Below are 23,964 nucleotides of genomic sequence, written 5' to 3'. Positions count from 1 at the left end.
CCAGAGCCCGCCTACCTGCCCCTAGTGGTGAAGCAAGGTCCTAGCACGGGCACCAGGGGATGCCGTTGCCTCCCACCCGTTCCACTGTAACCTTCTCCTTGTGTCTTCTGCCAGTGACGACGACATTGTGTTTGAAGACTTCGCCCGACAGAGACTGAAGGGCATGAAAGACGACAAGGAGGAAGATGAGGAGGGGACAAACTCGCCGCAGCTGAACGACAGATAAACGGGATTCTTTTAACCAGTTTTGTTTGTTTCCAGTAACACCTCTGCATTAGGCTTCTTATATTTTGTATGATTTTTTTTTTCTACATGTACCGGGAGCCTATGGATCACCCAGCTGGTGACGGCAATTATAACCTTACAGCTGTGCCATATTTATCACCATGCATCTAGCTACCTAGGCTGAAGTCTCGTCAGCTGTCTCGAGAATGAACACAGGGTGGTGGGCCAGATCCCGAGGGGGGTTGCAGCAAGCAGGTGTCACCGACGCTCAGCACCCCTTAGGATTTGTCCCCCTCTAGTCCCTGGCTCTGTTTTCACTCTGGAGCAGCTGCTCTCAGCCCTTTCGTATGATCTGCATCTTTTATGCATTTTGTATAATCCAGACAAGACAAATCTTTGTTACGGGGGTGGGAGGAAGGGGTGGGGTGGACAACGCGTGTGAAAGGGGTTTATTTTCTAGGCAAATTGTTTTCACTGCAGATGGGACAGTGTATGAAGTGGGCACAATGCTACACCCTGGCTGGAGAACAGTTGTGACGCCGATCAGCTGACCACACTGAGTCCCGGGCTGTGACCCGCCCTCCCTGCGGTTCACAGCCTATTGGCAAAGCCTGCAGATCTGTGCACGGCCCATCTGGGCCGAGAGCCTTGCCGACCCTTAGCACAGAGCCCGCGCCCCAACCTCAGCACTGCTGGTCCCCAGCCCCTGTCCCTCATCTTGCTGGCTGATGGCAAGGATCTCCCTCGCTCGAGGGCAACTAGACTTCCCAGTGTGGGTCCCACGCTGGCCCTGCTTTGACCCCTGTACCCGCACCAGGATCCTAGCCCCACACAGGGTCTTGCAGGAAGTGGTGGAGGACTGGCTGGGCCAGGGCGCTCCTGCTGGCCACTCAGGGAGGCTGTGCAGAGCCCCCTGTTAGCTGCAGGCAGTGCTGGACAAGGGTTCCTGCCTGGGGAAGCATCCCCTTACGTGAGCCCTGCCAGTTCCACTCAGCTCCTACAGAGTCAGGAGAAAGGGGCCGCTAGGGGATCAACCCCAGTATCTTAATTTCTTCTGCAACACACTGTCCCCCTAGTCCGGCGTGTTTAGAGGAGGGATGACGAGAAGCGGCTTTTGTGTCTGTCATCGGAGAGAGAGACAGTCACCAGCAGTTCAGACACGTGCTGAGAGTGCTGGCTCCCAGGGTGGAGACCGTAGGGTTGGGGAACCGCTGCTCTGGGATCTGCTGTCTGTCTCCCATTCTGCACCCTTGCGTGCCGTGCCATGGACTTGGGCTGCTCGTGATTGCAAGCTGCAGCCGTTCCGAGTGAGTTCTGATGTCTGCTGGCGCATGGGAGGCAGTGGGCACCAGCCGGCCCAGCCTCAGCCTGGCAAAGTGGCACTGTTGCTCTTTAAGGACAGGACCGGCTGCATTTGGACACTGCCAGGCAGTGAGAGGTTCTGTGGCAGCCGAGAGGGGCCAGCTGCAGGAGGCAGGAATCAGTCAGTCAGGCTGATAGTCTATGGCGACTGCTCAATCCGTTAACACAGGGACACACGTGCCTCACTGTGAACACAGCCACCTGCTCTCCCGCCAGCCGGAGCGCACGGCTGTGCGTAGACCAGGCCGTGCGCTGTCCCACGCTGTTCTGTACCCCACAGGCCTGGCGTGTGGCTGGGGGGCTGTGAAGCGCTGGGATCCCTCGGGTTAAGGGAGGAAGGTGTGAGTGGCAATTTCCGGGCCTAGGCGTGACGAGAGAAACAGGCAGGATGCTAGTCCCAGTCCCTTCCATCGTGGGAACAAGGGAATGGTCCTAGGGTGAGGCATTAGGAGATAACTGCCTACTAGGCTTTGCCTTTCTAGTTCCTCCATAAAGGCTATGGATGAGGTTGTTTGAATCGTAAGGGACCAATCCTGGAGGCCATGCCGAGGCAAAACGCTCTGCGGCCTGTATGAGTTTTGGCTGGGTTTGGCCTCTACGACGAGTCCCCACAGAGTGGCTGGAACAGGGTGGTGAGCTGCACATTTGGTGTTTGCATTTATTCTGTTGGAGGTAAACTCTGCTTTGGGCCCCCATCAGCTTCACGGCCGCACACACGCCTGACCCTAGGAATGCAGGAGAGAAAAATCCTGGAGAGGTCAGTGGTGTTTGATTTGCAGGGCCAATGGGATTGGACAAGGCTGATCCTGTGACTGAAGATAACATTTTGAAGCCAAAGTATCGTCGAGTCTTGGAAACCCATAACGTTTTTAATCTTCTGTGCCAGGACTGCATGTATATCACACACACACACACACACACACACACACGCACGCACGCCTGTTAGGAGACTGAGGACTCAGACAACCTCCATCTCCATGCTCTGTACTGAAGGAACCTGTTCTGCAGCTCCTGCTGCCCACTACTGATTTTCTCTCTCCTTTCCACACAATGGACAAAAATCATCCCTGGTGCAACTCCAGTGACTTCTTTGGGCTTCCCTCAGGGCTAGATTTGGTCCATCTTTGCTCCCCTCTCTTCCTCTGCCCTCGAGGATTATTTAACTGTCTAAATGATTTGAGAGCTGGGTTAGAGGAAAGATGCCTCTTGGGATGAAGTTCTCTTGTGGTGAGCTGCATTCATGCGGGATTTTCTGGGCGCATGAGAACCCATCTTCTCCTGTCAACCCCCAGAGAACCCAGGGTGAGTGCACTCCACCTGATATATTCTCCACGCCTATTCTGGGTACCCCGAGGCCTGCTGATACTGGTGTTTGCAATGTTGTGGCTGTGTTGGTCCCAGAATATGAGAGCGACAAGCTGGGTGAGGGAATAGCCTTTATGGGGGTGGAAGAGCCAAGCTTTTGAACTCCACAGAGCTCTTCTCCAGGTCTGGGGCTGGTACTCAGGGGGTCACAGCTCAGTGCAAGCTGGGTCAGGTTGTTAAGCATAAGGGGGTAACACATGTTGCCAGAGACCAGTTACAGTGAAGTGGGAAATTTAACACCTCCGCAATCGAAGGACAAAGGCTGGTTAGTAGGTTACAAATTGTAACACACCATAAAACCAGGACCATGCTTTTTGGTGTCTAGCAACGTTCTCAGTTTAAGTTCCTAGGCTCATCTTTTGAAGGCATCGTGAAGGTTTCCTTTGAGGAGCGGGAGTGAGAGAGACAAAACAGAGCAATCGTGTTGTGAGAAGTGTTCGCCGTGGTGATGGGGTGTTTTGGTCTCATCATTTTGCTGTGTGAGTTCATTCGACAGTCTGGTTTCACCCACATAGTTATTGTTGGGGCATTTGCTGTAATGGGTCATGTACATCACATGTTGTGATAGGCACATGTAGGGCCCATGTGTCTTGAAAGGCAGGTTGGGGAGAGTGCTGGTCATTGTAGCAGCGGAGAGATGTCTGCAGGTTTCACATCTGTTGTTCTGGCAAAGTCTGGTGCTGCTTTGAGTTGATGTCTTGCTTTTGTGGATGAGGTTTGCAGGTTTGGAGGGTTGTCTGAAGGCCAGAAGAGTGGGCTCAGGAAAGACTGAAATGCTGGGTCTCTTTAGAGTGGAGATGAGTAAGAGAGGGCATGAGGAAGGCATACAAAATAATGGGATGGAGAAAGGAAATCAGCTGCTCTTATTTACCCTTTCACAACACAAGGACAAGGGGGCACTCTGTGAAACTGAACCCGATTATAACTGATTCCTTACACACAGCACAGAAAAACTTGTGGAACTCACTATCACAGGACATCCAGGCACAGAGTAGAGTAGGGTTTAAAAGAGGATCTGACAGTCAGATGTGACAACAGCCACAATTTCAGGAGAGGGGATTAAAAATTATATTTTTAGAAGGGATCAAAACCTGCAGGCTTCAGGCATTAGCCCACTACTAACTGGTGCAGTGGGCGGGGGCAGGATAGGAAGACATTTCCCCTATGGCAAGAATATTCTATCCACTGGGAAGCTCCTTGCACCTATCTTGGAAACATCTGTTCCTGACCAATGGTGAAGACAGGACCCTGAGCTAGTTGTCTGACCCATTGGCTGATTGCTGCCAGGTGGTCACTCCCTCACAGGCAGAGCCCAGGAGGACTGTAGAATGGAGGCAGTGGCTGGGAATGTCACTGACTGTCAGGTGGCACTCAGGACATTCTGTTGACTCTGGTTCGAATCCAGCACTGGCTAAGATCTCGCAGGGAAGCACGTATAGTAACGGCAGCCTTGTGCGACGGTTCATTTGGGCACGCGCTAGTTTGGGGGAGGGGTGGAGAGCAGCCAAGGAAAAGTCTCCCATTTAGTAAATGCTGAGCAACACCTCAGAGCCATACCTAACGGGGTAGGGAGGGGGAGGCGGCCATGTGTGCCCTGGGGATGGGGAAGTTATGAGTGGTTGAGACAGGGAGCAGCGTGCCAAAGAGAGGTGGAGTCAGTATGGTGTCTAGGTCGGGGGGCTACTTTGACAGCTGCCTGTCACCTGCTTTCCCAGCTATTCACCTCTCTTCTGGTCCATCGGCAAGTTTGTTTTACCAGCTTAGGCTCCCTTAAACTCAGTGGGTCGGAGGCCATAGGTGCTGGAACTGGGAGTGCTGGGGGGTGCGGCAGCACCCTGTGACTAGAAGTGGATTCCATTATGTACAGGATTTACAGCTTGGTTCAACGGCTCTCAGCACCCCGCTCAGCTGCTGATCTCATTTGCTCCAGAATAGCACCATTGACCCCCCCAACAGCGCTGCTGCAGAGATCACCAGCATAACTCAGCTCAGCATTATGCTGTGTGGGCTAAAGTCATTCCTGGTGGAATTGCATTGTACCAAGCGGAGTGACCCCAGGGATTAATGTGCCCCAGTGAAAATTCCCTTGGGCCTGAGCCAAAGTCCATTGAAACTAATGGGCGCCTCATTCAGACTCCGCTCGACTTCAGAGGGCTTTGGATCAGGCCATTAACAGTGTGTCACTTCCACCACCAGGTGTGTGAAATTTCCCTGCCAACAACGTGCTGGATTTGGGGCAACTGCATGTGCCAGTGGGTAATTTACCCCAGTTACAGGCGCTCTCCCAGCCAGCTGTGCTCGCTAGCTTGGCCAGTGGTCCTGGCTCTGGCTAGGCCCAGCAACGTTTCAAGGCTTGCCAGTTGGACGTTTAGCTCTGTAGCGTTACACCCAGTGAAAGCAGTAACAATCCATCCTCTGGGAGAAAAAAATAACCCAGACAACGGTGGGTGAGGAGATCATGTATAGTCAGACAGCGCCTTCTGTCCCATCCCCAACACACTCATTGAGACAGTAGCGATCTCACCGATGAGTTAGTTCTATTCAATAACGATCTTTGCCCTTATTCATTACTCACCTGCATTCAGCATGAACGTTTGGAGACCGCGCATTGACCATTCGATCTGTATATACGCACGTCGGGCACGCTAGAGAGAGACAGAGAGAAAACCAACCGTTGTTATTTTTAGGTAACCTGACTGGGCAATGTGGTACTTTTTGTAAAGTGGTTACTTTGTACTGTTCATTGAGAACTTGCTTCTTCGGTTTCTCCCCTGTATCTGTGACGTTTCTGTGTTCTGTCAAATAAATTATTCTAGTTTATTAAACTCAGAGAAGAAACCACAGCTCTGCCGTGTCTGAGGCTTTGTTTTGTAGTTTAAGGGTGGTTGGGTTCATGTAGTATTGTGTCCTGGGAGCCGCAGATGAAGCCATTAAGGGGCAAATGCTGATGTGGTTACAGTGGTGTAAAGCTGAAAGAACCCCATTCCGTGATTCCGAATGTGATGGGTTCGGTCACAGAAACCCCCCGGGACTGCCACTTGATGTGCTGGGACTACCTCTAAGCAATGTCTGCCAATGAGCCTGTGGCTCAAAGATCGGACTCCTCAGTCACCAAAGGACTCATGAAAAATAAAACCTGTGAGACCATCCTTGACTCATAGACTTTAAGGTCAGAAGGGACCATTATGATCTTCTAGTCCAACCTCCTGCACAACGCAGGCCACAGAATCTTACCTACCCACTCCTGTAACAAACCCCTGACCTATGCCTGAGCTATTGAAGTCCTCAACTTGTGGTTTAAAGACTTCAAGATGCAGAGAATCCTCCAGCAAGTGACCCGTGCCCCATGCTGCAGAGGAAGGCGAAAAACTCCCAGGGCCTCTGCCAATCTGCCCGAGAGGAAAATTCCTTCTTCACCCCAAATATGGCGATCAGCTAAACCCTGAGCATGTGGGCAAGACTCACCAGCCAAATACCCAGGAAAGAATTCTCTGTAGTAACTCAGATCCCACCCCATCTAACATCCCATCACAGGCCATTGGGCATATTTACCGCTAATAGTCAAAGATCAATTAATTGCCAAAATTAGGCTATCCCATCATACCATCCCCTCCATAAAGTTATCAAGCTTAGTCTTGAAGCCAGATATGTCTGTTGCCCACACTGCTCCCCTTGGAAGGCTGTTCCAGAACTTCACTCCTCTGATGATTAGAAACCTTCGTCTAATTTCAGTCTAAACTTCCTAATGGCCAGTTTATATCCATTTGTTCTTGTGTCTACATTGGTACTGAGCTTAAATAATTCTTCTCCCTCCCTGGTATTTATCCCTCTGATATATTTATAGAGAGCAATCATATCTCCCCTCAGCCTTCTTTTGGTTAGGCTAAACAAGCCAAGCTCTTTGAGTCTCCTTTCATAAGGATCGATGGAAAACAGAGCCGGTCAAACTAAGCTGCTCTCTTTTTTGTTATGAGATTACAAGTTGGTTGATAAAGATAACAGCAGTGACATAATATATTTTGACTTCTTTAAGGCATTTAACTTAGTGCCGCACATTTTAATTAAAAATCTAGAAAGGTATCAAATTAACATGGCACACAAGTGGATTAAAAGCTGTCTGATGGGTCTCAACATGTAATTGCGAAGGGGGAATTTTCATTGAGCGGGTGTGTTTCTACTGGTCCCGCAGGGATCAGTTCGCGGCTCTATGCTAGCTAATATTTTTATCAATGACTTGGAAGAAAACAAAATCATCACTGATAAAGTTTGCAGATGACACAGAAGTTGGGGAGAGACAAATAACGAAGAGGACAGGTCCCTAATACAGACTGATCTGGAGCGCTCGGTAAGCTGGGCATAAGAAAATATGCATTTTAATATAGTTAAATATAAATGTATACATCTGAGAACAAAACGTGCAAGCCATACTTACGGATGGGGGACTCTCCTGGGCAGCAGTGACTCTGAAAATGATTTGGGGGTCATGGTGGATAATCATCTGAACATGAGGTCCCAGGGTGACACTGTGGCCAAAGGAGCTAATGTGATCCTGGGAGGCATAAACAAGGGAATCAAGTAGGGGTAGAGAGGTTGTTTTACCTCTGAGTTTGGCCCTGGTGCGACCACTGCAGGAATCCTGTGTCCAGTGCTGGTGCTCACAATTCAAGAAGGATGTTGATAAGTTGGAGAGGGTTCAGAGAAGAGCCACAAGACTGATTAAAGGATTGGAAAACCAGCCTTATAGTAACAGACTCAAAGAGCTCAATCTATTTAGCTGAACCAGAGAAGGTTAAGGGATGACTTGATTACTGCCTGGTAAGTAGGTACACAGGGAACAAATATTTAATAATCAGCTCTTCAGTCTAGCAGACAAAGGTCTAACATGATCCAATGGCTAGAGTTGAATGAAACTAGACATGTTCAGACTGGAAATAAGGTGCACATTTTTAATGATGAGAGATCATTTTTAATGATTTTTAAATCAAGATCAGATTTCTTCTAAAAGCTGTGCTCTAGGAATTAGTTTGATGCAGGTCTCTGGAGATCAGACTACATGATCACAATGGTCCCTTTTGGCCTTGGAATCAGTGTAAGTCCTCTACTAGTACCAACATTTTCAATATATACACAATACTGTGCGGGGTGTGTCTGGAGTGCCAGCTAAAGCTTAATCCCCTGGACTCTATCCCTCCCCATCACCCCAAACACAATCGTGTATGTGTACTCAGTACCACAAGCCAAGCAGAGAGGCAGTGATGTTGCAAAGGACAGGTGCCAACTGCTGCTGAAAGAAACCAAGGACAGGCCATGATCCCATGGGAGCAGAGTTACACACAGCAGGAGGAAAGCAAAGACTGGCTGGAGACAAACATGCTTAAGAGCTGACACAAAAAGAGCAGAAGCAGCTGAGACCTAGGCCAAAATGGAACGGAAGTGATGCCCAGGACCTCTGAACAGGAGTGAATTCTTGTCCCCTGTGAATCTAGCTACCTTGCTCTCCCCCTGCTCACATTCACTTTCTTCATCGAGACTTTCAGCAGCCACCTCCTTTGCATGGTCTGACGGTAACACAGCACTTTGTGACACACACACTACACAAAACCCTGCAGTTAAACATAAGCCAAACTTCGACAGCATATTGTCACGGGTATGTGTTACAATTCACCCTGATGTCCCCTAGCATGAGCCCTGGGCCTACAGTTGGAGCCTGTATGCTCACAAGGTGTTCCACTGAAGTCAATGGGGCACTGCTCAGGCATAAGTGGCTGCAGGGTTTAGGCATTTGAGTGTAAGATATCTGGGGTAGGGATTTTGTCTGTAAAGCATTACGTGCAACTAATAACTAGCCTCCAATTCCATTCTGTGTTTAAGAGCCTAAACGATCAGACACTTATCCTGATGAAAAGTGCTATGCATGAGCTACGAGGTATTAGCCACACTTTCTTGGCCTTAGTTGCACAAGAGAGGTCAAAACGCCCTTCAAAATTAAGCTAGGTGTATTAGTGTTGAAAGGCTGCTGTCTACATCACAGGAGCCATAAGCGTGGATTGCCCGGTGCACTACGGTTTCATCAGTGGAACTAGTCTCATGGTATTAAAACTACTGAAACGTTGCTGTCTTAGGGCAGGTCTTCACTACAGGGGGGGCGGGGGGGAGGTCGATTTTAGATACGCAAATTCAGCTATGCGAATAGTGTAGCTGAATTCGACCTATCGGAGCCGACTTACCCCGCTGTGAGGACGGCGGCAAAATCGACCTCCGTGGCTCCCCGTCAACGGCGCTTACTCCCACCTCCACTGGTGGAGTAAGAGCGTTGATTCGGGGATCGATTGTCGCGTCCCGACGAGACGCGATAATTCGATCCCCGAGAGATCGATTTCTATCCGCCGATTCAGGCGGGTAGTGTAGACCTAGCCTTAGGTTGCAGATTTTCCCCGGTGGTGGGGGAAGCCAGCTCACAGCAGCTTTGAGATGCAGTAAGTGACACAGGCCACATGAGGGCAGTCTGAGGGGGATGCAAGAACTAAAAAAGGAAAAATGGTGACAAATGAAATAGATGTTTAAAATTCTTACTGTTTTAAATAATCCAAAGTGTAAAACTTATTCTGAACAATGATCTTCAGTCTAGAGTGTCCCTTATACACAGGGTTACACATGCAAGGGCAGCAGATTTCAGAGTGTAAATACAGAAAAAAATCAATCAGTCTGAGTTTTCATAACAGGAAAACAGATCAACTGTTCTTGTGAGACTCTGCCCAGTCCCAGACATGCAGGGAGCCATCATTTGCTGCTGATAACAACATTCTTGGTTTCCACGGATGCCAAGCATGTGTTGTAACCAGGGGAAAGTCACCGCCGTTGTCCATGCCACTGAAGATATGTCCTTTGTGACTAAACAGCGGCTCTGCTTCTCCACCAGACACAGGCCAGTTCCGTGTGTCATAGATGTGAACGGTCCCATTGAAGCCTTTGTTTAAAGAATAAAAAAAAGAATGTCAGACTATAGAAATGGGCAACTGTTCGGCTTGGTCCAGGAGCCCTAACTTCCACTTGCCCTGCAGGGCGAGCTCCACTCAGGAACACTACGCTCCGGTTCACACATTCCATCCGGGCAGGACAGGTGAGATTGAACAGACTACAGCCCTGGAGTCAAAGACCCCAGGTATTTATCCACCACTGTAAAGAATATAGCGCAGGCTCAGGTAACCCGAGAATTCATTCACCTATCTTTATACCATCCCTGTTGAGACAAGACCTCATGCTCATGGTGTCCCAACAGGAACACTGCCTGGTATCCTAAATCTGTGTATATGTACATGGTTGGCACTGTTGAACAGGCAGCATTTACCAACAGCTTCCACACAGTTATCAGAGGGAATTTATGTTCTAACTAGAGGAGTCACAGGGCTGGTCTACACTGGTGGGGTGTGTGTGTGTGTGCGCGAATAGCGTAGCTGAAGTCCAAGTATCTTGGATCGAATTACCTGGGGTCCAGACGGCGTGGGATCAACGGCCACGGCTCCCCCGTCGACTGCGCTACCGCCGCTCGCTCTGGTGGAGTTCCGGAGTCGGCGGTGAGCGCGTTCGGGGATCGATATATCGTCTTAACGAAATGCGATATATCGATCCCGGCCGCCGATACGGGACATACCCACATACAATAGGGTGACAGCTATTGGCATATACTACAGCATAGAATCATAGAAATGTAGGGCTGGAAGGGGCTGTGACGTTGTGCAGTCTATATGGTTTTATAAAAACATGATAATAAGTGAATATAATGCAACTGGGATATGCTTCGTGCAAAAGGTCTCTTGTAAGGTATCATTACAAAGCTCATAATCAACTGAGTGTGATCATCCTATTTATAGAAATGTACCACTCTTGTATCTAAAACTAGAAATATAAAACATAACTCTGAGGGCCTATTGCAATTATGCAAAGTGTGGGCCATTAATGATGGTTTGGAATCTTGATGACTCCCATTAACCAGGACCATTGTCTGCAGATGGCTGTGGTTACCTGTTAGTCTTCCTGTATATGTGTGTGCTGGCAGGTGGGCAATGAAGTCTTGCAGTGACATGTGATCATGTCACCTGAACTGGAATCCATCTTTAACCTGGTGCTTTTCCAGTGGGGGGGGTGTGTGTGTGTGTGTGGAAACCCAGAGGGACAAAGGGTTCCCGCCTTATGCAAAAGATATATAAAGGGGTGGAAGAGAACAAAGGGAGAGAGGAGCCATCATGAAGAATCCCCTAGCTATCATCTGAGCTGCAACAAGAGCTGTACCAGGGGAAAGAATTGTGCCCAGGCCTGGAAAGTGTCCAGTCTGAGAAAAAACTTACTGAGGCATCTCTGAGGGTGGATTATCTGTATGCAGTTTGATTAGGCATAGATTTGCGCATTTTATTTTATTTTGTTTGGTGACTTACTTTGTTCTGTCTGTTACTACTTGGAACCACTTAAATCCTACTTTCTGTATTTAATAAAATCACTTTTTATTTAGTAATTTACTCAGAGTATGTATTAATACCTGGGGGAGCAAACAACTGTGGATATCTCTCTGTCAGTGTTATAGAGGGTGAACAATTTAAGAGTTTGCCCTGCATAAGCTTTATACAGGGTAAAACGGATTTATCTGGGTTTAGACCCCATTGGGAGTTGAGCATCTGAGTGCTAGAGACAAGCACACTTCTGTGAGCTGTTTTCAGGTAAACTTGCAGCTTTGGGGCAAGTGATTCAGACCCTGGGTCTGTGTTGGGGCAGACGGGAGTGTCTGGCTCAGCAAGACAGGGTGCTGGAGTCCTGAGCTGGCAGGGAAAACAGGAGCAGAGGTAGTCTTTGCACATCTGGTGGCAGCTCCCAAGGGGGTTTCTGTGATCAACCCGTCACAGGGACCTCAATCGGTCATCTAATCCAGTCCCCACCACTCAGGCAGGACTAAGTCATAACTAGACCATCCCTGACAGGTGATTGTCCAACCTGCTCTTAAAAAACCTCCAATGACGGAGATTCCTCAACCTCCCTAAGCAATTTTTTTTGCAATGCTTAACTACCCTGACAAGTAGGAAGTTTTTTCCTAATGTCCCACCTAAACTGTCCTTGCTGCAATTTAAGCCCATTGCTTCTTGTCCTATCCTCAGAGGTTAAGAACAATTCTTCTCCCTCCTCCTTGTAACAACCATTTATGTATTTGAAAACTGTTCTGTCCCCCCTCAGTCTTCTCCAGACTAAACAAACCCAGTTTATTCAATCCTATTTACTTCAGACCATTTCTCCAGTTTGTTCACATCATTTTGAATTATCCTATCCTCCAAAGCACTTGCAACCCAAGCCGGGGCTTGGTATCATCCGCAAACTAAGTCATTGATGAAGATACTGAACAGAACCAGACTCGGGTCCAATGCCTATGATGACTACTACTACGAGACAGTATCTAAAGCTTTAGTAAAGTTAAGATATACCACAACTACAACTTCCCCTCCATCCACAAGGCTTGTTACCCTGCCAAAGAAAGCTATCAGGTTGGTTTGACATGATTTGTTCTTGACAAATCCAAGTTCACGGTTACCTATCACCTTATTACCTTCTAGGTGTTTGCAAATTGACTGCTGGATTAATTGCTCCATTCTCTTTGCGGGAACTGAAGTTAAGCTGACTGGTTTGTAACTCCCTGCTTGGTGAGTGCTGACTGATGCTACAGCCATGTGCAGGAGCAGTCTGTGGACCCTGAGATGAATTCAGGTCAGCGTAGAGCATTGATGGAGCTGGGGAGGGATGGAGAAGAGGTCTTTATTATTTCCCCTTGGGCCTGATTCTCAGTAACTGGAGACCCAACTTGCACTTACGCATTTGCTCAAGCACTAACTGCGCACACTAACCAGGGATCTACACGCACACCGGAGTTAAGCGCATGCACAAAAGCAGGTGCCGGCCTGGGGCTGCACTCCGAGCCAGTGCATGTGACTGTATTTGGAGGAAGCTGCATCCACTTGCCATCTTGTCCCAGGCTCTGTGCCAAACCCCACCCTGCTGTAACTCGACTGAAGTCCATGGGGTTACACCAGGGCTGAGTCTGGTCCATCACGTTTTGTTGTCATTTTAGCTCTCTGGGAGATGAAACACACAGCTTATCTCCACGCTAAGCTAGGGATCCTAGGGATCGTGGTCCTAGGGATCAGCAGTCACATGATCTCACTCCAAACTGACAAGCCAGGGGTACATAGATCGCCATGGGACCAGCCTTTCAGTGCAGACTCAGTCAGTTCTGAAAACACATGGCAAACAAATCCCCACCTTCCGAGAGTTACCTGAAACGGCGAGGCATCCATCCAGAACAGGAGCCCAGGAGACGCACAGGAACTCCGCGCTTTGGCTGGCTGCAGAAACTTTGCACCTGGCGGATTTCAGAGGCTTTGGGATATTTCTCAAGTCTGTTAGCGTGAGCTGTCCTCCGGACGAGAGGCGGGCTATGGCGGGTGCATTCACATCAGAGCCCTGCAGACCAGAACCGACACCCATGCACCACTGCTCCCCACTGAGCGCCGAAGGAACGGATGTATCGCCCAGGGGACTCTGCGGCTGTCGAACATCTGCCAGACACAGCTGGCCCTTCACGCAGCAGGCCAGCAAAGTATTACAGTCCAGGAATTCCAGGCCACTGACCTCATCGCTGATACTAGAGGCTAAGAGAGGAGGAAGAAAACCTCAGACTCCACAGGAGCTACAACTGCTAGGTTCAGAAATTGCAGGGGTGACAAATAGATCAAACACAGGGTTAAACACACTCCTTTCTGTGGAAGCAGACTTGGAAGCTGCTTTAGAAAGAGGAAGGGTCAGTTTTCGGGCAGGGAGCTGGCGTATGCCCTAGGTCTACAACGGTACAGCCTCAAATGCTAAGGGCCACATTCTGCTCTTGCTGGGGGGAGTTGACCCCTGGGCAGAGGACGTGCGCAGGTGAATCTACTGCAACACAAGGGTAGTCCCAAACCCAAATCCCCCACTCATCAAACTGCATATGAGTAAGGCTACAAGACCTCCATGACACCGGGGAGCCCTGCAGCAGCCCAGTCTCCGTGGGCAGCAGGGGACCCTCCTACAGCTGACCAGCTGCCACGGAGGGGGAGGGGTGGGGTGAAGGGGAACAAACCCTACAGCTCCCACCAGTGGGGACCCCTGAGCTGTCCAAGGGCTCCCCTGCAGTTGCTCAGCTGCTGAAGCCAGCCAGCTAGCCCCTCCCACCCGTCCCGCCCACAGCAGAGGGACCCCGGAGGTGCTTAGCTGACGCAGGTGGTGGTGCCCTCTTCCCCCGCCCCCACTCCCATCCCCAGCTCCCAGCCACTGGACAACGGGGTCCCTGCAGCTCCCGTCAGGGATGTTTTTAGTAAAAGTCAGGGACAGGTCACGGCTTCTGTAAACTTTTGTTCATTGCCTGTGACCTGTCCCTGACTTTTACTAAAAATATCCATGACAAAACCATAGCCTTACACATGAGCCCCCAAGCTATACTCTCGTCCTCACCACGAAGAGCTCCGCTACTGACAGAAAAGCAGCACGCTGGTATGGTATCACGGAGACACAAACGCACAACGCCAGCTACTTTTCACTATAGACGTGCACTTCCCAATGCCCCCTCAGTACAACCAGCCCCAGCTGCTGACATCTGAAAGCCACTGGGACTGGTAATACAAGTGTTGTCCCTCGGGTGTTGGATCTGTTGGGAGTAAAAACTTATTTAGGCTTGACAGAAGCCTGCTGTGGATTTTAAGAGACTGTTCTGATAGCGTTTAACACAGAAAGCATAAGGAGAACTGTGTATGTGTAAGAAATTGCAGCGTAATCTTGTTTGTGAGGACAAGATAAAGTAACTAAAAAGCTAGAAAAGACCAGTGTGAACTAACACTAAACCTGTACTGATGGGAGAGGAGAGTTAACCGTGGTGAGATTTTCCTGATGAGCTTCCCACTGGTGAGTAACTGAGCACTACTTGCTAAGTGTTTTGCCTTAAAAGATATTAGGTAGACCCATCTTCTGAGTAAGTGAATATCAGTCCAACAGGACTGGAATGTGGAATTATCCAGGCTTTGGACAGAGTTAGGGTAACATTTACAGAAGGGGCTAAGATCCACTGACTTTCAAATAAGATTTAAGTTCCTAAATCACTATGGCCCCTGTGCAGCAGAGTTCAAAAGTGCCAACAGACAGGTCATTCTAAGAGAACGTTGCATTGTGGGGTTGCAGCTGGGGGACTGCTCATACTGGTACAGGAGTATGTTCATGCTGTCACTGTGCCAGCAGAATTTTACCAACTGAGAGCTTGTGTCACTCTGAAAGGGGGAATAACTATGCTGGAAGAAATGGAGGATTTTGTCAGTAGGAGGAAAAAATAAGTGTGGACATGCACCAGGCTGTGCTCAAAAAAGAGGAGTTTTGCTGGTACAATTTTCTAGCATAAACCACAGCCTAGGAGTCTCTGAAAACAGTCCGCTTGGTCTACAGCACAGGCTCACAAACTTGGGTTCATGGTGTTGCAACCATCATCCGTTCTTCATGGCTAGGTAAGAGGAGGATGCCAAAGCTATGTTCTGCTGCGACATGGGGTCACCGTGAAGAAAACTTTCTGTAAGTGCTTAAAGGACTCAGGTGCCTAAGTCTCACTGGGATTTAGGCGCTTTTGAAAATCTTCCCCTGAAAACCACTGGTTTAAAGAGTGTACTGCTTAGGTAGTCTATTGTGAAATCTCCCTCCACCCCCAGCCCCAGCTTTATAAAGGCAAACAAGAGAAACCTGGTCTTTAAATACCTGCTGTGTAGATGTTTTTCTTTGATTCAATCTCTGTAATTTGGACATTGTTGACTCTTGAGCCATGAAGGACACAGGGGGTTCTGGCCAGAGTGGTTGCAATTTTAGCCCAAGGTTTCTTGCTGTCATTTCCCGTAGGGATGGTACTTACAGATTTAACAACATCTATTTGAAAGAGATAAATAATGAGCTATAACAGGGCAAATACTGAATTAGTTACATTTTTGAACTGTTTTGCGAAGCTGTATTACAATTCAACCTGCAATTGATATTTTAAATCCTCTTCCAAGGGCACAAATACCTTTCACAACACTTGGTAAAATGGTCTATTTAGAAATCTAGATAACCCAATTTAAAAGTGTTAAGCAGGTCGCTTGCTTTCAGCAAATGACAGAATAAATAAAATAATTGCAATAAATACTTAGCACTTCTCTTTCATGGACTTTACAAAGTGGGGGTCCCCATCTGACAGATGGGAAACTGAGGCACAGAGCAGTGATGTGATTTGCAAAGGGTCAGAGCGTAGAGCCCTTGTTCATACTGCTGAAAACTCCTGCTTAGGAGAGTGATGCCAATGAAGCGAATGGGACAACTCCTGTGAGCATCTGCTTGCAAACAAGAATAAGGGATTTACAATCCATCCCAAAGCGAGTCAAAGGCAGTAAGGGAACAGATCCGAGGTGTCCTAACTTCCAGTCTGACTGGGCTGGGCTCCCGCCCTAGTGACAGCGGAGCGGACATCAGTGGTTAAAAACATGACATTGTCCTTTCAGCTAAACATCTCCGAGGCCAGAGGCAGTGCAGGGGATTTGGCCATGTGACTAGTAACACTGAGTGAAGATCAACTAAATGCATCCACAGACACGTGCTGAAAATGGACTCCAGGACCTATAACCTGCACGGTGTAGCAGAAGCTTCCCAACAATGGAAAGCTCAGATGGTGGGTCAGAGCCGCAGCTCGCTCCTGGCAAACTGTGGCTCTCTACACAACAATTTCACATTGACATACAGGCCAAAATTTCCAGGGACTAGTGATTTTGGGCGCTCAATCTGAGACACCTTAAAGAGGCCCAATTCTCAGAGATGCCGCTCACCCGCTCTTCCAAAGGGTCTCCGTTTGGGCTCCCGTAACACCCAGCCATTTTTGAGAGTTTAGGCCATAGAGCCTTTTTTGTCCTCCATAATTGCAGGGCACTTCAATAAGAAACGTTAACACTCTGCCCTTCTCTAGCACCTTCCATCCAGGAGCCTCCAAGTGCTCCACAACTAGGAGAGGATTAATTCACACGACCCCCCCGCCTCCTGTGTAGTAGGGAAGCTCTAACCCTCTTGGGTAGCAAGGCTGAGCAAGTTGCCAATGGTACTTTATACGTCACCCGTGCCGCAGGAGGACTATGCAGAGAGGAGCTGGCAGCAGACGGTCTACCTACCAATTTAAACTTGTGTAACAGCTGCTCAGACATGCACTCACCAGTGTCCTCCGCTGCCAACTGCCAGACCTGCAGGGAACTATCTGGCGGGCCACTTGTTACCAGCAAGCTGTGAAAACAAGGAAACTGGATGCAAACTCTTCATTAATGGAAAGTGGCCTTTCCCCTCAGGACTGGTACATGCTGGTGTTGACAGGCATGTCTGTTCTCTCTATTTCCTCCCATTATGCCCAGGGTTCAGGCTCAGTTTCTCCCATCCTGCACCTGGGGCATTAAGCTACGCTATGGCCGCCTGCATTTGGGGACCTCGCAGGAGTCTGCCTGGTTCCCCCTGTAGTTAGAGCAGCCCCGGGGGGCAAACACTGAGGAAGGGAGACTAGCAGAGGGATGTGTGCGCATGGGGTGGGGAATCTGCTGAAGAGGTGGGGTGAACTGGTAACAGAAGTTGGCTGTTTGCATGGCCCTCAAATGGCCATGAGAAAGTCCTTGCAGAGCCTCCAGTATTCTCCTTGGCAGGAACACTCCGGCCCAAGAGAGGTGAGAGTCCAAGGTATAGCAGACGGTGCCAGTTGCTCAGGTCCCAATGGCTCTCCAAGGACTTTACAGACACCAAGGGCTGCTTTGCCTTTTCATTCCTGCCCTGCTTTAATGTCAGCAATTGAGTCTCTGCCACCAACACTAGACTGGGCAAAGCACTGGAAAATATCCAGGGAATGATCTGTGGGAGCCTGGGGAGAGGAGAGGGAAAGGGGAGAGAGAGCCTCCCCAGGTCAGTGAAGGAGGCTGTTTGCAGGAGCTGCCTCCTAAAAATTCCACCACCAGGGCAGACTTTTCAGTGGTTTCCCACCAGGAGGGGGCGCTGCTAACACTGCCTCTTCTCTACAGCCGCTCCCTTTCTGCTGGCTCCTCTGATCTCCCCTCCCCTGCATGACACAGGACAGCAAGAGTAGAGCGGCCAGCTGCCCCATGCACCCCACAACACAAGCACTTGAGCACTTCTGTACTGGGGAGGCAGGGGAAGGAGATATCCCAGCGGGTGAGATACCTAAGGCACCTCTCCTGGGCGAGGCCATGTAGAAAACCCGCAGAGAGGGAGGACCGCCGGAGGAAGAGAAAGAGGTGAGCCAATGGAATGCACAGGGGAGTATACACAGGAGCACATGGGGGAGGGGCCAGGAGAGGCATCACCACATCAGAAAGTGTGGCGGGGGGAGGAAGGGGAGATGGTGAATTGAGGCAACAGCAAGAAAAAGTGAGAGAAGAAATTGACCTGGCACTGAAGGGAGAAGGAAGGAGCCAGAGCCCTTTCCGCTAGGGGATTTTCACATACGTTCCTGTTTTACTGGACCTCCCTTGGCAGATAGCCAGGCTGAGTGTTTGGGGGGTGGGGAGGGCTCTTTAGAGCCCTTGTTACATTCATTTTGCTGGCCAGCTATGTTAAAAGCTGGCAAGTCTTGTGAGGTGGCTCAAACTGGACAGGGAATGGGGAGTTTTCATCGAACAAAACAAATCCAACACATCCATTCGACAGGAACCAGAAAGTCCCCATCTACATACCTAGTGTTTGGCACATGCCGCAGGCTGTACACAGGGCGGTCGGAAAATCCACCACGTTCCACCTTGAAATCTCTCTCAGGACACAAACCCTACAAACCAGAAGCAGACAGATGCTGTTCTTTAGCACATAATGCCGCTAAGGTCAACATTCCTTCACTCTTTCAAGGTAACTGGGCAGCAAGTCAAGGTCTGTAAGGGCTGAAGTCCTCAGGTACAGTTAATACTGTCAATTTATGCAGTATTTTTTATCTGGGGGGATCCCAAAGCACTTTGAAAACAAACTGATATGCAGGGAGTGTTTCTCACCCAGCTCTGGGGAGAAGCCGAGCACATGACCATTGCACAGTTTGAGACAAGACACGAGGAACACTATATCCAATATAACGGCAGGGGATGACCACAGCAGAGGTGTGGCCAAGCCCCAGGGTTTAACATTCCTGCTCCTGGAGTCATTGGAGGTTCCAAGGCATTTCTCACTAGCAGCCATGACTTTGGATTTACAACTCACCTAAAAGACTGGAACTCCAACAGCAGAGTGCCCCGTTCCCGCATGCTGGGGCACTGGCCAGCGGGGAGCATGCCACCCAGTAACCAAGCACCGTTTTCTGCAGCACTGGGAAGCTCGTCTATTTAAGTACTAACTTAGTCTGCTTCCACTTTGCCTGGGCGATCAGCGGAGAGCACAGCACAAGATGGTACAGGAGGTACAAATACAAAAACGTTTGCAAGGGGGGTACTATGGTGTTTGTTATAAGCGCAGGGAGATTCTAGGGGTTCCTTCAGAAACCCAAGGGTGCGAATCTGAAACACTGCCAGATCACAAAATTTTCTGTTTTGGGGGTAGGGATGAGAGTCAGTCAGAACTGAGCAGAGCTTCTCAAATGAAGACATAGGGAGCAAACTGGCAGTGTGGTCTGGTGGACAGAGCACTGGATTGGAACTCGGGAGATGTGGATTCATTTCCCTACTTGCCACTTGCCTGCTGGGTAACCTGAGACCAGTGGCTTTGCTTCTCTGTGCCTCAGTTTCCCTCTCTGTAAAATGAAGACAATGAAACTGATGTCGGACGTAGAGTGCTTTGAGATCTACAGAGAAAAGTGCTAGAAAAGGTAGATGAGTTGAGTCCAAATATGACTGCAAACGGATTTAAACTAGCTGAATAAAGAAGGTAACAAGCAAAGCAGCCCAGGAGTCTGCACGAACTAACGCCAGAGCAGCTGGTGTCCGCACATTCATCCACACTGCCCTGCGATAGGAACAACCTCCTAAAACTAAGGGTACGTCCAGACTACCCGCCAAATCGGCGGGTAGTAATCGATCTATCAGGGATCGATATATCGCATCTCGTCTAGATGCAATATGTCGATCCCCGAACCGCGCTCCCGTTGATTCCAGAACTTCACCAGGGCGAGTGGCAGTAACAGACTCAACAGGGGAGCCACGGCCGTCGATCCCGCGCCGTGAGGACCCAAGGTAAGTCGAAATAAGATACACAATTTCAGCTACGGATTTCCGTAGCTGAAGTCGACGCATCTTACATCGACACTCCCCCTGTGTAGAGCTGCCCTAATTCACCAAGCCACTTCTCTCTCCTCATTCAATTCCTCCTGAAAACTTACCCCAGCCCTACGACAAGTCAGTCCACACTCACAACCACAACAGCAGACTCAGATGGAAACGTCAAGATGCATCCATGCCTTCACTGAGTGATCTCAATGTATCTCTTGTTCTACCTTGTGTATCTAACCAGGTCATGTCTACATGCAGCCTATAAATTCTTCAGGGGGTGGACCCTGTCTTTTTGCGGGTTTCTGTAAAACGCCTGCTGGCTGCACACATTTGGGGGAGCTAAAGAATTTGAAATGAATACCACTTAGTCACCATCACCTGCTTCTCTTTCACATACAGTTTTTGAGGCAACAGGAGCTGGAGAATTTCATTTCTTCTGGAGTTCTTGTATCCCGCTACACAGACACCTAGATTTACAAAAGAAACAATGAGGAGATGAGTTCAGGGTGAGCCTGCTCATTCACTAGGAACAATTTTCTGAAGGGAATTTAAGGATTAGGGTGTTCGCTGTACTGGGGGAAATCTGTCTCAAATCACAACGTGCTGCCATTGGATCAATTTACCCCTCTCCTCTACATTTGCAGGAGACTCACCCTTCTAAGCCGTTTCTTCCTTCTACTTTGGTATTTTTTACCCCAACAAATGTCTCCTTCATTGTTTTCCCATTCCATTTTACTCTCCACAGGATCACACCACTGTCTCAGCTACAGCACATAGTACTTGCCCGGAGGCAACAATTGGAGTTGCTGACACAGACCTAATAAATTTCACTCAACTAATCCTGCTGGATGAGGTGCTATGTGCAGCAATCCCGGGGGTGAAAGGTCACAGTAATGTAATGTAGGAGAAGCACCACCATACAGCAGCATTCCCAATCCCCTTCAGAAGCCGAGGACTGAACTACTGTCTGGGCACCTGTACATAATGCTTTCTCAGCAGAAGGAGCTTGACAAGGATCCTATCCCTCTCTACTGCTGCTCCTGTTAAGGCCACTAGGAGGGTGTTGCGAACACAAGCAGCACTAGAAGCACAATTTTCTTAGAATGAGGCAAGGTTGCAGAAACAATAAAGGCTTTTATGGCAACAGCGCCTTTGGTTAACCAAAGCACTAGACTCCAGACCTTGGCCAGTCTCCTGCTCCCTCAAAAAGTCCTGGACTGTGGGGTATGTATACAGAACATTTCAACTAGTGGCCAGTGATTAAAAACCAGCTCATAGGAACACAGAAACTGCCACACTGGAACAGATGAGCAGTCCATCTAGCCCAGTATGCTGTCTCTGACAGTGGCCAGAACCAAATGCTTCAAATAAAAGTATGAGAACTTTTCAACTGCAAATGTATAATAATCTACCTGAACATAGGCCTCCTCCTGATCTCTAATAGTGATTGGCTTAGACCCTGAAGCACAATGCTTAAATCCCTGCCAAATTTTTGTCATTAATTAGAACACTGAATATGCCTGAAGCGCCTGATCTACCTTCTCTAGAGAGCATTCATTATTTTAATGCACTTTTATCATGTCCCCTCTTATTCATCTCGATTCTAAGGTAACGATCCTAATCTTTTCAATCTGTCTTTTTTAGTAGAATGTTTGCAGGCTCTTGACTGTTTTCATTGCTCTTCTCTGAACCACTTCTATCTCTAGTTGCTAGTAAGTTATCACCATCTAATGGCTGTTGAGTGGCCGTGTGAAATAAGTCCGGGGTCCATATCACAAAATTTACCATTGTCAATTACTTGCAGCGTTGTCCTAGGCATGTTGGTCCCAAGATATGAAAGAGACAAGGTAGAGAAGATAATCTTTTATTGGACTTACTTCTCTTGATGGAAGATACAAACTTTTAAGGTACACAGAGCTGTGTGATCTGAAAGTGTGTACCTTCCACTAACAAAAGTTGGCCCAATAAAAAATATTATTCACGCAACTTGTCTCACTCCAGATTAATTAACAGATGGCCTATCCAAAATCTTTCCATGGAATCTTCTGGAAATATATGCTGTATTTGCCAGTGCTGTACCTATTTCTGTGGACTAACAAGAGTTCATCTCTCCAGGGCTGTTAAACGGGCCACTTTCACCAGCACTAAATTCACCCAGAAATAAATACGGGAGCCACTGAGTTCTGAAAACAGTTACTAATTTTGCCAAGCAAACACAAGTGAAATGACTCACTTTTTTCTCCTATCCATTCAATGACTCTGGTCGGCTCTTGGAGCTCAAACACATGCAAATCATTATATCTGAAAGCAAAAACAAAACAAAACAAAAACACAAAACATTAGAACTGGAACAATTTGTATAGTGGGGGTGCTAAGAGCCATTGAACCAATATGTAAATCCGGTACATGATAGAAACCACTTCAAACCAGAGGGTGCAGCGGCACCCCCAGCACCTAAGCATTAGACCAGCCCACAGAGAAGACAATGTCTCTCACAGGCAAGTCTTTAATTCCATGGGTTATGGATGGTGCTGATAACGATCGTTGCTTATCTGTGCTTCCCGTCTGTAGCGCTCAACGCGCCACACCACCGAGGTGAGTATCATTGGCCCCGTTATTCACATGGGGAAACTGAGGCACGGAGCGGTGAAGTGACTTGCTCAAGGCCAGTGTGGCCCCGACCCTGACCCCGCACCTGGGCCGCGCCGCGCAGGCTGCTCTGGGGGCGGGGGCAATGGCTGGTCCCCTCCCGCTCCCGGAGACGGCGCGTGACCCGACCGGGGCTGACGTGCGAACGGGGGCTCGAGCCCCGGGCCTATGGGGGAGGGGAGGGGAGGGGGCAGGGCCCGGCCGGGGTCTCGGGGCGCTCACAGCCGCAAGGACTCCAGCAGCCAATCCTCCGCAGACTCCTCCGCCATCCCGAGGCAGGCGCGCGCCGCCCAACGGCCACAGGGTCACATGACCCCTCCCCTCCACGTGACCGACTTTTCCAAGGCGGCAGCCACGCCAGTCACGTGATACTCCAACACGTGACGCGTCTTGGACCCCAGGATTCCTTCTCTGGCGAGGACGTCCCGTGACAGAGGAGTTCTACCCCCTCCTGCTGCATGGGCGGGGACTACCGGCTCCTCCCTCGGCGGGCCGCCCCGAGCGCGCCCACTGCGGCTGCGCAGCCGCCGCCACGCCCAGTTCCCTTCCACTCCCCCGATCTCAGCCGTGAGGACGGGGTCTGCGCGGGCTTCCGCCACTCTACGCATGCGCACAAGCCACTCCCTCCCCCCGCCGGCTGGAGCCGCCTGGGCGCGCTCCGTGCGCGGGGCGGGGTCAGGCCCAGGGGACGCCCAGCCCCGTAGCCTGTGCGGCGCCGGCCAGTGCCCGGTGACAGGGCAAGCGGCCGCGCCCCCAGCTGCGGGCAGGCAGCGGCTCGGGGCACCCGGGGCGGGGGGCCGCGTCCCGCAGCAGCTTCGCTAAGAGCCGTGGCTGGACCTGTCCCCCAGGGACGGTCTGCGGGCAGTGGGGGCCTCAGGCTGGCTGCATTGTGTGAATGTTTCGGACCATACCAGCCAGACTGGGTCACTCAAAGGTCCAGCCAGCCCAGTAGCCTGTCTGCGACAGTGGCCAATGCCAGGTGTCCCACAGGGAATCACCAAGTGATCCATCCCCTGTTGCCCGTTCCCAGCTTCTGGCAAACAGAGGTTGGGACATCATCCCTGCC

The 23,964-nt window shown here is 49.7% G+C and overlaps 2 protein-coding genes across 7 annotated transcripts in view; one reads left to right on the top strand and one right to left on the bottom strand.

The window, feature by feature from the left end:
• ARRB1 (arrestin beta 1) overlaps positions 1-5,795 on the top strand; it is a 175,653-nt gene extending 169,858 nt beyond the window's left edge. For all 5 annotated transcript variants that reach the window (XM_054015918.1, XM_054015915.1, XM_054015914.1 and 2 more), the window contains one exon: positions 115-5,795. In XM_054015918.1, the coding sequence (XP_053871893.1) occupies positions 115-226 (112 nt within the window). In that variant the 3' untranslated portion in view covers positions 227-5,795. The remainder of the gene's footprint in view (positions 1-114) is intronic.
• A 3,698-nt stretch (positions 5,796-9,493) lies between these two features.
• WDR73 (WD repeat domain 73) lies at positions 9,494-23,260 on the bottom strand. 2 transcript variants are annotated; one of them, XM_054015913.1, is made up of 9 exons: positions 23,121-23,260; positions 22,483-22,550; positions 20,628-20,716; positions 18,741-18,829; positions 17,225-17,292; positions 15,754-15,918; positions 13,263-13,637; positions 12,539-12,719; positions 9,798-9,919 (listed from the first exon to the last, which is right to left on the bottom strand). In XM_054015913.1, the coding sequence occupies exons 1-9, from the start codon at positions 23,165-23,167 to the stop codon at positions 9,892-9,894; spliced, it is 1,110 nt and encodes a 369-aa protein (XP_053871888.1). In that variant the 5' UTR covers positions 23,168-23,260; the 3' UTR covers positions 9,798-9,891. The 2 variants fall into 2 exon arrangements, with proteins under 2 accessions (XP_053871887.1, XP_053871888.1); XM_054015912.1 differs by lacking the exon at positions 12,539-12,719 and having other exon boundaries at positions 9,494-9,919; positions 23,121-23,248.
• Positions 23,261-23,964: the final 704 nt, after the last annotated feature.

Source organism: Malaclemys terrapin, chromosome 1, assembly GCF_027887155.1.
Source record: "Malaclemys terrapin pileata isolate rMalTer1 chromosome 1, rMalTer1.hap1, whole genome shotgun sequence".
Classification (NCBI taxonomy): Eukaryota; Metazoa; Chordata; order Testudines; family Emydidae; genus Malaclemys; species Malaclemys terrapin.
Note: the sequence above shows the minus strand (reverse complement) of the source record. Positions and strands in the feature narration are given on the sequence as shown.

What these genes read in the sequence shown, in the direction of transcription:
- WDR73 (XM_054015912.1), bottom strand. Translation starts at nt 23,167, where the DNA reads ATGGCGGAGGAGTCTGCGGAGGATTGGCTGCTGGAGTCCTTGCGGCT. An exon ending in TGAATGGATAGGAGAAAAAA is followed by an intron (nt 20,717 to 22,482) that starts GTGAGTCATTTC and finishes TTGTAAATCTAG; the next exon opens with GTGTCTGTGTAGCGGGATAC. An exon ending in TGGATGCCTCGCCGTTTCAG is followed by an intron (nt 9,920 to 13,262) that starts GTAACTCTCGGA and finishes CTTTAAACAAAG; the next exon opens with GCTTCAATGGGACCGTTCAC.